Source organism: Entelurus aequoreus, linkage group LG16 (genome assembly GCF_033978785.1).
Source record: "Entelurus aequoreus isolate RoL-2023_Sb linkage group LG16, RoL_Eaeq_v1.1, whole genome shotgun sequence".
NCBI classification, from domain to species: Eukaryota; Metazoa; Chordata; class Actinopteri; order Syngnathiformes; family Syngnathidae; genus Entelurus; species Entelurus aequoreus.
In genome coordinates, this window is record NC_084746.1 from 8,300,981 (window position 1) to 8,314,496 (window position 13,516).

General features: G+C 41.5%; 1 protein-coding gene across 1 annotated transcript in view; it reads left to right on the forward strand.

The window, feature by feature from the left end:
• Positions 1-2,494: 2,494 nt before the first annotated feature.
• LOC133631438 (mitogen-activated protein kinase kinase kinase 20-like) overlaps positions 2,495-13,516 on the forward strand; it is a 66,197-nt gene continuing 55,175 nt past the window's right edge. The window contains exon 1 of the mRNA XM_062023640.1: positions 2,495-2,818. Coding sequence (XP_061879624.1) covers positions 2,660-2,818 — 159 coding nt within the window. The 5' untranslated portion in view covers positions 2,495-2,659. The remainder of the gene's footprint in view (positions 2,819-13,516) is intronic.

Genomic DNA, 13,516 nt, shown 5'->3' on the forward strand with positions numbered 1-13,516 from the left:
CTCACGACCTTGTTCTTAGCCAGAAGTGCTAATCCTTATATGTTTGTTGTTGTTTTGTATAATACTGGAGGTACACCTACACCAGGTTTGCACGTACTAAAACCTGTGCAAACTTGTTGCACGAAGATATCTACTAAAAAGTGGATCTTCAGTGAGCATTGTAGTGCTCCTCTTGTCATTAATATGCAGAATATATGCTAAAAATCAAGATACTCACTATACTGGGAGGAGAAAAAGCAAATATATTAAACAGCACGTGCAATTGGATTCATCAATACTCATCACGGTTTGGGGGGCACTATTTTGTGTTTTATTTAGCAAGTTTGAAAACACAATCTGACACAGTTCCACACACGGCTGTGAGAAAGGAGAGCTCACACTACAAAGACCCACCATGGACAGACAATCCTCCGTCCATGTCTACAATCCCAAATATTCTATTCAGCAACATCCTTTTATAATTTCATTGCTGGTGGATGACTTAAGGGGTGGCTTAAAACAAATTAAATTGATGTGTTTTGGTTTCATTGAACATTTTTTGTTTATTTTCCACATATAAGATATTATATGATAACAACTTCTTGCATTTTTTGCGTCTTGAGCACAGTAGTTCTGCCTCCCTCAGCGGTTTAAAAAAAGAAAGAAATGTAGATGTACTGCACGACTGCTTCTAAATCTCCTGTAAAATGTGGTGGATGTCTCCTGCTTGCTTACAAACATGGCACAACTCCAAAAGTGGGAGCATAATGACATGAATGTGCAGTAAATGAGTGTCTCCTTGGTGATGCCCCATATAGCACACACGAAACTCTCATTTAAATAAGGCGGCCTGCACCACTTTTCAATTGCACACGCTGTCGTAGTACTGTAGATCGCACGCAACACGCCCACTAATAGTACACACTATTTTATAGATTGCACACGCTATTTAGCGTGCGCTGCGGTAGTAAATCAGGCCATATATCTTTGCAAATGCTGCCTTTGCAAAGCTAATAAGTGTTTGTTTGTCAGAGTTTATTGGAGTAAAGATGATGCAGTGCAGAACTAAGCCACTGCAAAAGACAACCAACAGAACATATTCATACATTTTATAAGTAAATAATAATAATAATAATAATGCTCAATAAGTAGCGCATGATTGATTTTTGATAAAGCAGTTAAGCCAAGACTGAGATTAAAATGTACATTTTGAGATTTATTGACTTGTAACATCCTTTCATGAGTGTAGTAAATGTTTTTTTATTTTTTAAATTAGATAATTTCATTGTTTATACTATACATTTATATATAGTACTTACAATTTCAGTATTTGTTCTGTATTTTTTATTGTACAATCAAGTTACATTGAAAAACATTTAGTATGACCCAAATGGCCTTTTAGTACCATATCTCACATTATTTTGCAACACATTTGTTATGTTTCAAACTAAATTACCCACAGAAAACCCAGTGCACATGTACAATTAGTATTACTTAATTAATATATATGAACGATAATCACTATAAAATAATTCATACCAAGTTAGTGGAGTTAAAGTAGTTTATTTGTTGGATGTGTATTTGTACATTAGCTGGAAATGACACACAGAGTGGCATAATACATGTAAGAAGTTGTGTTAGAAATAAGGCTTTTTAAATCATTTGAATTGCTTTTTTACATTTTAATTATTCAGTTAAGGATCCTTCACTTTTTTGTGCTCACTGAACTTTTTGCACCATTCCAAAGTTTTAGCATAATCTTTATCACTAAAGTTATCTCTGCCTGATTGAAAAGTATGTTTTACTTTCATTTTCTCATTGTATACCAAAATGTATACAGTGTAATTCAGACGTTCAAATGTGTGTGAATAATTTAGATCCTTTTGTCAAATTTGCCAAAAATAATGAACCACATTTAAAAAAAAAATTAAATAGTCTTTTGTGTCATTTGCAGCTAAATGAGACACAAAGTGTGTATTTTCTCACTCTCATTTGGAATGACAAATGTTGCTTAGTGCCAAGATGGAAGTACTCTGCTGGCCCAGCCTCCTCTGGCCTTGCTTGACTGATCCACTGAGAAGTCTTCCCAGCTGAGCTCACCAGTGATGTCCAGCGGCTCTCCTGCCTGCTGATGTCAGCGCTCATTCCTGGGCGGGTGACTAACGTGCTCCCACTGTGAGGTGCAGTCAACTATTATTTGTGGCTTCCACCCTTGTTGCTATCTGACTTACTATGTCTGTCACGTTATAGGCTCGGAGTGTGTGTGTGTGTGTGTGTGTGTGTGTATGTGTGTGTGTGAGTGTGTGTGCGCTCATGCAGTGTGGAGAGCTTTATATAGCCAGACTTCTCCAGGAAGGAGGACTGCCCTGGATGCCACTGACCATATTTGAGTGTGCTGCAGCAAAGCGTAACTGAGACAACTCGCTCACCTCCCATCTTTGCTGTAGTTCCCCTGCCTCACCACTAGTAGGCAATGTCACACTTTGCACTGAAGGCCTACACACACACACACACACACACACACACACACACACACACAGTAACCCCGCCTCCTCTTTCCAGCACTTTCTGCTCTCTTCTCCGTGACAATCACCTCTGCTGACCGCTGTCCTCTTTGCTCCTCATCTTCAGCGTCCAGAGGTCGGCGTGGGGGAGCGGTGTGTGCGCGAGGCAGCATGCCATGTCGTCCCCCGGCTCCTCGTTTGTGCAGATCAAGCACCAGGACCTGCTCTTTTATGAGAACTGCGGAGGAGGCAGCTTCGGGAGCGTCTACAGGGCCTTGTGGGTGTCTCAGGACAAGGAAGTGGCAGTGAAGAAGCTCCTGAAGATCGACAAAGAGGTAGGACGCTCTCACTCCTCGCCAAGCAAGTGGAAAACGCTTCAAAGTCCAGAAGTTTTCAGAATCCTCAGGAGCCCCTCCCGCGCTCCCCTGTTGTGTTTATCTTCAACATACCTCCCAGCGTCCCCTCCTCCTCACCCCTCTGGTGGATGAAGACATTACTCATCCCAGCAGGTTCCTCCGACCGTGCCTTCATTCGGGTCGAGCCGCCTCCTATTAGTGTGTCCACTCGCAGCCAGGCTATTAATATCAGAATAGTAGCGAGGTCGTTCACCTCCCGCTGCTGTTGGCAGACTTGCACACGCACGGAAGGAGGCATACAGCGTTGTTCTGGCACTACAAGTGGCCTTCATACTCAAGACTATGAAGGCCACTTCTTTCACCCAGGGGGAGAAGCAAGTCTTGACTATGAAGGCCACTTCTTGTGCCAGGGGGAGAAGTCAAGACTTGCCTCCCCCCCTGGGTGAAAGAAGTGGCCTTCATAGTCAAGACTAAGTGGCCTTCATAGTTAAGACTTGCTTCTCCCCCTGGGTGAAAGAAGTGGCCTTCTTAGTCAAGACTTGCTTCTCCCCCTGGGTGAAAGAATTTGCCTTCATAGCCAATCAATCAATCAATCAATGTTTATTTATATAGCCCTAAATCACAAGTGTCTCAAAGGGCTGTACAAGCCACAACGACATCCTCGGTACAGAGCCCACATACGGGCAAGGAAAACTCACCCCAGTGGGACGTCAATGTGAATGACTATGAGAAACCTTGGAGAGGACCGCATATGTGGGTAACCCCCCCCCCCCCTCTAGGGGAGACCGAAAGCAATGGGTGTCGAGTGGGTCTGACATAATATTGTGAAAGTCCAACACATCAGCGAAAGTCCAGTCCATAGTGGGGCCAGCAGGAACCATCCCGAGCGGAGACGGGTCAGCAGCGTAGAGATGTCCCCATCCGATGGACAGGCTAGCGGTCCACCCCGGGTTGGGAGCAGAGTAGAAAAGAAAAGAAAAGAAACGGCAGATCAACTGGTCTAAAAAGGGAGTCTATTTAAAGGCTAGAGTATACAAATGAGTTTTAAGATGAGACTTAAATGCTTCTACTGAGGTAGCATCTCTAACTTTTACCGGGAGGGCATTCCATAGTATTGGAGCCCCAATAGAAAACGCTCTATAGCCCGCAGACTTTTTTTGGGCTCTGGGAATCACTAATAAGCCGGAGTTCTTTGAACGCAGATTTCTTGCCGGGACATATGGTACAATACAATCGGCAAGATAGGCAGGAGCTTGACCGTGTAGTATTTTATACGTAAGTAGTAAAACCTTAAAGTCGCATCTTAGGTGCACAGGAAGCCAGTGCAAGTGAGCCAGTATAGGCGTAATATGATCAAACTTTCTTGTTTTTGTCAAAAGTCTAGCAGCCGCATTTTGTACCATCTGTAATCTTTTAATGCTAGACATAGGGAGGCCCGAAAATAAAACGTTACAGTAATCGAGACGAGATGTAACGAACGCATGGATAATGATCTCAGCATCGTTTGCGGACAAAATGGAACGAATTTTAGCGATATTACGGAGATGAAAGAAGGCCGTTTTAGTAACACTCTTAATGTGTGACTCAAACGAGAGAGTTGGGTCGAAGATAATACCCAGATTCTTTACAGAGTCACCTTGTTTAATTGTTTGGTTGTCAAATGTTAAGGTGGTATTATTAAATAGATGTTGGTGTCTAGCAGGACCGATAATCAGCAGTTCCGTTTTCTTAGCGTTGAGTTGCAAAAAGTTAGCGGACATCCATTGTTTAATTTCATTAAGACACGCCTCCAGCTGACTACAATCCGGCGTGTTGGTCAGCTTTAGGGGCATGTAGAGTTGAGTGTCATCAGCATAACAGTGAAAGCTAACACCGTATTTGCATATGATGTCACCTAGCGGCAGCATGTAAATACTAAAGAGTGCAGGGCCAAGAACCGAACCCTGGGGAACTCCGCACGTTACCTTAACATAGTCCGAGGTCACATTGTTATGGGAGACGCACTGCATCCTGTCAGTAAGATAAGAGTTAAACCAAGACAAGGCTAAGTCTGACATACCAATACGTGTTTTGATACGCTCTAATAAAATATTATGATCAACAGTATCGAAAGCGGCGCTAAGATCATGAAGCAGCAACATAGATGACGCATCAGAATCCATCGTTAGCAATAGATCATTAGTCATTTTTGCGAGGGCTGTCTCCGTAGAGTGATTTGCCCTGAAACCGGATTGAAAAGGTTCACAGAGATTGTTAGACGCTACGTGTTCATTTAGCTGCTGTGCGACAATTTTTTCGAGGATTTTCGAGATAAACGGAAGGTGGGCCGGTAGTTTACCATGAGGTCAGGATCGAGGTTAGGTCTTTTGAGTAGAGGATGAATAACCGTTTTTTTGAATGCTAGGGGAACAGTGCCAGAGGAAAGTGATAAGTTTATAATATTTAACACTGATGGACCTAATAATACAAAAAGCTCCTTGATAAGTTTCCCAGGAATTGGGTCAAGTAAACATGTTGTTTGTTTTGTCCCATTTACACATTTTAACAATTCCTCCAATGTTATTTCATCAAAGAGAGAGAAACTATTTTGGAGGGCAGTGTCCGTCGTATATACAGTCGTATCTGTGTTAATAGAACCTAGTTGTAGCTGAGATGCATTGTCTTTAATCTCTTTTCTAATGACTTCAATTTTCTTATTAAAGAAATTCATAAAGTCATCTGCTGAGTGGGTGGAGCTACTGGGAGGAGTCCCTTGTTGGGTTAGCGATGCTACTGTACTGAACAAAAATTTAGGATCATTTTTGTTGAGGTGGATGAGATTTGAGTAATATTTAGCTTTAGCTGAGGTAAGCATGCGTTTATAAGTTATTAAACTATCACTCCATGCTTGATGGAAAACCTCAAGTTTAGTCGCGCGCCATTTGCGTTCCAGCTTTCTACATGATAATTTCTGGGCTTTAGTTTCTTCTGTAAACCATGGGGTACGCCTTTTAGGGGCCCTTTTTAGCTTTAGCGGTGCTACACTATCAATGGTGTCGCGCAGGGCGTCAAAGTTGTTAGTGAGGTTATCAATAGAGCCCACATAATTTGGGAATGGTGCCATTACCGAAGGCAGTAGGTCAGTAAGAGTCGTCGTTGTGGCAGCATTAATGTTGCGGCTGCTATAGTAGTTATTATTATTATTATTAGTTTGTTGACAATTAGTCAGAACTTCGAATTTTATAAGGTAATGATCGGACATTACTTTAGTGTACGGGAGTATTGTAACTTTGGAGGTGGTGACACCCCTGACTAGCACTAGATCTATCGTATTACCGTTGCGATGCGTGGGTTCATTTATTATTTGTGTAAGACCACAGCTATCAATTATAGTCTGGAGCGCCACGCATGGAGGGTCCGATGGGGTATTCATATGGATGTTAAAGTCTCCCATTATGATTATATTGTCGGCGTGCGTCACTAGATCAGCAACGAACTCTGAAAATTCATCGATAAAGTCTGAATAGGGCAGGTGCAGAGGCAGCGGTGTGACAAACCTCATAGTAAGCACCTCAAACGAGTTATATTTATTATTTAGGTCCGAGGTAAGGCTAAAGTTTTTGTTGTATATTAGTGCAACACCCCCACCCCTTTTAATGGGACGGGCAATATGCGTACCCGTATAGCCAGGAGGAGACGCCTCACCCAGCGCAAAAATTCGTCTGGTTTGAGCCAGGTCTCGGCTAGACCAACGACATCAAGATTGTTGTCTCTAATGACTTCATTAACTAATAACGTTTTGGAAGACAATGATCTTATGTTTAAAAAGCCCATATTATAGGTAGTGGGCTGTTTTGAGGAGTTGAAAGTATCCGTAGTAGCAATATTAATAATGTTACGTTTATTATGCGTAGTGCACTTTAAATAATTTCGACCATATCTAGGAATTGATATGACAGGAATTTTTAGATTGTTTGCCACCTCAGTAAAATGCATGTCCACCTCTGACGCAGAAAAAACATTATGTGAGTTGTATATTATTCTAAGAGAATTGCTATGTGTGCAGGGATTATCCAGCCTGGCACTGGCTAGTTCTAGCTTAACAGACTCCTTATTAGCGCTTCTTTGAGGATTAGCCTTTAGCTTTTTCGTTAGCCCCGCTAACACCAACGCCTTTAGCTTTGTTGTTAGCCCCGCCCGACATCCCCGCTTCTGCTTCCGAGCACACCGCTTACGTCCCTTTCGTTGACGGTCCCCGCTGCTTCAAAGGCCACTGCTGGATGTAGCTCGCGAAGAATTCCCAAGCTAGCGAGTAGGTCCACCGTACACGCATCTTTCAGCCCAAAATGGCCCGATCTCTCCACATCCAGAATCGTATGTCGGTCGTAAGTGATCACGGAGTGAACACGCTGTGCGCCAGCCATGAAATTGACTGAATTGACGGGTATTTTTGCCAAATCGGTCTACACTTCCAAGAGCGCCTGCAAGAAGCTGCCGCCGTGAAGCGCCGCGATCTTGGATCCATAAGACTTGCCCCCCCCCCCTGGGTGAAAGAAGTGGCCTTCATAGTCAAGACTTGCTTCTCCCCCTGGCACAATAAGTGGCCTTCATAGTCAAGACTTGCCCCCACCCCTCTGGGTGAAAGAAGTGGCCTTCATAGTCAAGACTAAGTGGCCTTCATAGTCAAGACTTGCTTCTCCCCCCCTGGGTGAAAGAGCAGCAAAGCGGGTGGGCCGCCATGGAAAATAGTGTGCATGCAGGTCAGACTCATGGAAGGAATCCCTCAAACACATTCCTGCGAGCCTTGAAGTCAGAAAGTCTCTGGACATTTATGACAAAAGCACTTTTGTGGAAGTGATTACATGATGAGGAGTTTATATGAGAGTTTCTTTTAGTAGCCTCTAACATCAAGTTTATATCAGTTTCTTTTAGTAGCCTCCAACATCAAGCACGTTACTTCCTTTTCCACCATGTTCACTTTCTAAAGGATTGTGTGGAAAATCTAAACTACATGGAATCTTTAACTTGCCTGGGAATAGGATGTGTAGGTCAGGTGATTGGGTCCTTTCTTAACACTCGGACTGCAACTAACCATTATTTTGATATTCGAATAGTCTTAACGACTAATCACATCACAAAGCGTACACATATTTAATGGTTCTCATTTTTCCATAAACTTCTAAATGCAGCTTAAGTTATTTTAGGCATGTGCTTACTGACAACAAAGATGACTAATTCATTCATAAATATTTATTTATACTGTAACTGTGCTGCTCATTCATCTGTTACACAAATTTAAATGACTATCAAAATGTTGTCCATTTAAAAGAAAGGAAATGCAAAGTGATAAAAAAACAATTAACCTTGTTTATGTATTAAAAACTTAACAAAAAAAACCACAAAATCAAACTTCCTCTAAAAAGGAAAATCATTTTGTGATGTTTGAAAATCTGCACACTGATATATTGATTATTGATTAACTCTTGGCAGTTTTAGCACTCTAATAGACTCAATGTGTAGAATTATATCTTTGATTCTTAAAATGTTGCCTATTTAATACAAACCCCAAACGCAGTGAATTTGTCAGGTTGTGTAAATGCTAAATAAAAAGAGAATACAACAAATCCTTTTCAACTTATATTCAATTGAATAGACTGCAAAGACAAGATATTTCATGTTCACACTGAGAAACTTTTGCAAATAATCTTACCAAAGACTATAAAAATGGGAGCCATTACCTCCCTGCTTGGCACTCAGCATCAAGGGTTGGAATTGGGAGTTAAATCACCAAAAATGATTTCCGGGCGTGGCGCCGCTGCTGCCCACTGCTCCCCTCACCTCCCAGGGGTTGATCAAGGGGATGGGTCAAATGCAGAGGACAAATTTCACCACACCTAGTGTGTGTGTGACAATCATTGGTACTTTAATCTTTAAAAAAAAACTTAGAATTTAATGGCAGCAACACATTAAAAAAAGTAATTTTTACCAGTGTGTTACATGGCCTTTCCTTTTAACAACACTCAGTAAAGGTTTGGGAACTGAGGAGACACATTTTTGAAGTGGAATTCTTTCCCATTCTTGCTTGATGTACAGCTTAAGTTGTTCAACAGTCTCCCTTCTCATATTTTAGCCTTCACACATTTCCAATGTCTGGACTACAGGCAGGCCAGTCTAGTACCCACACTCTTTTACTATGAAGCCACGCTGTTGTAACACGTGGCTTGGCATTGTCTTGCTGAAATAAGCAGGGGCGTCCATGATGACGTTGCTTGGATGGCAACATATGTTGCTCCAAAAGCTGTATGTACCTTTCAGCATTAATGGTGCCTTCACAGATGTGTAAGTTACCCATGTCTTGGCCACTAATACACCCCCATACCATCACACATGCTGGCTTTTACACTTTCACCTAGAACAGTCCGGATGGTTCTTTTCCTCTTTGGTCCACAGTTTCCAAAAACAATTTGAAATGTGGACTCGTCAGACCACAGAACACTTTTCCACTTTGCATCAGTCCATCTTAGATGAGCTCGGGCCCAGCGAAGTGTTTCTGGGTGTTGTTGATAAATGGCTTTGGCTTTGCATAGTAGAGTGTTAACTTGCACTTACAGATGTAGCGACCAACTGTAGTTACTGACAGTGGTTTTCTGAAGTGTTCCTGAGCCCATGTGGTGATATCCTTTACACACTGATGTGGCTTTTTGATGCAGTACCGCCTGAGGGATCCAAGGTGTGTAATATCATGGCTTACATGCAGTGATATCTCCACATTCTCTGAACCTTTTGATGATATTACGGAGCGTAGATGGTGAAATCCCTAAATTCCTTGTTGAGAAATGTTGTTCTTAAACAATTTGCTCAGGCATTTGTTGACAAAGTGGTGACCCTCGCCCCGTCCTTGTTTGTGAATGACTGAGCATTTCATGGAAGCTGCTTTTATAGCCAATCATGGCACCCACCTGTTCCCAATTAGCCTGTTCACCTGTGGGATGTTCCAAATAAGTCTTTGATGAGCATTCCTCAACTTTCTCACTCTTTTTTGCCACTTGTGCCAGCTTTTTTGAAACATGTTGCAGGCATCAAGTTCCAAATGAGCTAATATTTGCAAAAAATACCAAAGTTTTACAGTGTGAACATGAAATATCTTGTCTTTGCAGTCTATTCAATTGAATATAAGTTGAAAAGGATTTGTTGTATTCTCTTTTTATTTACCATCTACACAACGTGACAACTTCACTGCTTTTGGGGTTTGTAGACACACGCGGTTGTTGAAGTGCCCTTTTTGACGACATTGCAAATTGAGGCTGATTTAAAAAGTAGTTGAATTGATGTAGACTAAGTTTATCTGGCTGACTTTGTCTAAAATGATAGTTCAAGTTATTTTTCCCACTACTTTGTCTCACTTTTGTTCGCTAGCTAGCAAGATAGAAGATAACACTCTTAGTCAAGTCAAGTCAACTTTATTTGTATAGCACGTTTTCAACAACTTTTATATTGAACCAAAGTGCTTTACAGGTTAAAAAAGCATAGAGCAAAACACAGCGAGGTTGAGATGCATCCTCCCTCCAGATGTCCAACATAAAGTCTTTAAATACTGTCCTATCACAGATGTGCTGGCATAAAAACGAGGTCCACTTTGCAAAATGAGCAAGTATTCATGTTCTTAACAAGAATAAGAGGACATATCCTCACACTTTACATGTTAGCACTGGCGTTGTTTTTGTGAGTGACCCACTTTCGCCCGAAAAACACGAGTGATGACGTCACGACTATTGTCCACAAAAATAATTGTCGGCAACAAATTTTATTGTTGACTTAGTCGACTAATCGTTGCAGCCCTACTTAACAGAACCTATTTTGCCTCCATTTTGGCTTCATTCTGGGGCTTCACTGAGGGCCGTGTGTCCAGGGCAGCCTTAACATAAAGACACACACACACACACACACACACACACACACACACACACACACACACACACACACACACACACACACACACACACACACACACACACACACACACACACACACACACACACACAGTTTAAAAAACAAACAAACATGAAGAGCAACAATGCAAACTTATCATCCATGTAAAAAATTATTTCTAAGGTCTGCAAGTGTCAGCCTCAAGAATAGTGCTGGCCATCTGGGAGATGACCTATTCTTTTAGCTCACTAGTCAGCACGCTGGCCTCTCACACCGGTGGCCTAGGTTCGCACCTCGCTCGAAGCAGTAGGAAGAAAACAAAGAGAGAGAGAGAGTACACAATTGCTACACAAAGCTGAGCTGTCTGTGATTGACAGCTATGAACGCCAATCAGTGCATTATGCCGTCCAAATGGGGTGCCCCTGATTGGGTGGGGGCCCCTGGGCTAGTAGTAACATTTTTCCTGCCCAGGTAAGCCCGTGCATTAAGTATGTCTCTCGCCTGTTTAGTAATTTTTGGGATGTCACATGAAGGCGTAGGAGTAAAGAGCTTTGCTTCTTCCTACTCCCTTTTGGACATGTTGAGGTGTGCAGGATTCTTCTCCTGCTGTTTGATCCACAGGGTGGCTGCTAAACACACACTTTTTGATGATTAACTCATCTCATCAACTTGCTTTTGACTTTGAAATTGTAAAGAGACTTTTTTCACACCCTGTTTGTTGGTGTTTCAATTGATGCTCTGGAGGTGGGTTGCAGTCACGTGACCTAGAGGCACTTCTGGGTTTCATGCCATGGTCTAGGGTCCCATTAGGCTGCTGGTTATTCACCTGAATCCATGCAGATTTAGTTTTATTTGGAAAGGTTTAGAGGCAAATGTATAAGTGATCATGAAACAAATACTTAAAACAGGATAGAGTGGATTTATACACTCTTAAGAAAAATATTTTTTAATGATTTAAACCATTTATCATCACCAAGATGTTACTAGTAGCTCACTTCATCTGACACTGTGAAGAAAAGACTGGAGCACATCAAGTCTTTACATGTGAGGGCTCCACAAATGAAACATTCATGGGTGAAAGACAAAGTTGGACTTACTAACGTGTTTGATTGACATAACGAGTGCTGCTGTGATGGTGACGCTAATGAGACAAAGTGTGTTTGCAGTTGATTTCCTGCTACTAATATTAGTCTCATCTACAATTCATGTCTGCAGTTGTTTTTATGTGTGAAGTTGATATTTAGTCTCATTATTTAGCTGTAGATGTTGTTCAGCAATGTTTGCTAGTGATATCAAGATTCACTATATGCTGTTGACATTTATTCATCTACTTTATTATTACTATGAAGGATATTTTATTCATGCTAACAAATATCACCAACGACACTATAATGTGGTCATCTGTGTCCAATCGTGGTCAAAAGTGTACGTACACTTGTAAAGAACATGATGTCATGGCTGTCTTGACTTTACAATCATTTCTACAACTCTTATTTTTTGTGATGTAGTGATTGGAGCACATACTTGTTGGTCACAAAAACCATTCATGAAGTTTGCTTCTTTTATGAATTTATTATGGGTCTACTGAAAATGTGCTGGGTCAAAAGTATACATACAGCAATGTTAATATTTGCTTACATGTCCCTTGGCAAGTTTACCTGCAATAAAGCGCTTTTGGTAGCCATCCACAAGCTTCTGCTTGAATGTTTGACCACTAAATTGCTGCAGTTCAGCTAAATGTGTTGCTTTTCTGACATGGACTTGTTTCTTCAGCATTGTCCACACCTTTAAGTCAGGACTCTGGGAAGGCCATTCTAAAACCTTCATTCTAGCCTGATTTTGAGGTGTGTTTGGGGTCATCGTCCTTTTGGAACACCCAACTGCGCCCAAGACCCAACCACCAATTTTGTCAAGACGAGTGGTCAAAAATGCAACCGGAATCTTGTATCTGAGGCCGCTTGGGAGGTGGATCAGTAGTTTTAAAAATGTGTCTTATCATTTCTATTCAGATGATATTAAACTGTTATGCTCCTTCAATGATTCAGAGTTTCACTTTTTTATCTGAGCTCTTGGAGTGCGTATCCTCTATTAAATACTAGTTGTCCTCAAATTTCCTCCAGATACATTCTAACAAAAGTGAAACTCCGATAATTGCTCCTGATAAAAAGATCCCCCTGATGAAGAAGTCCTTGGTGCTCTGGGTGCATCTGTTCAAAGCAGCCTCACAAACCTTGGACTTGTGTTGGATCAGTCCAAGTCTCTGGAGGGTCTCTGTCCTCAACTGACCAAAAACTGTTTTTATCATCTCAGAAATACAAACCCCGTTTCCATATGAGTTGGGAAATTGTGTTAGATGTAAATATAAACGGAATACAATGATTTGCAAATCCTTTTTAACCCATATTCAGTTGAATATGCTACTAAGACAACATATTTGATGTTCAAACTGATAAACTTTTTTTTTTTTTGCAAATAATAATTAACTTTAGAATTTGATGCCAGCAACACGTGACAAAGAAGTTGGGAAAGGTGGCAATAAATACTGATAAAGTTGAGGAATGCTCATCAAACACTTATTTGGAACATCCCACAGGTGAGCAGGCAAATTGGGAACAGGTGGGTGCCATGATTGGGTATAAAAACAGCTTCCCAAAAAATGCTCAGTCTTTCCCAAGAAAGGATGGGGCGAGGTACACCCCTTTGTCCACAACTGCGTGAGCAAATAGTCAAACAGTTTAAGAACAACATTTCTCAAAGTGCAATTGCAAG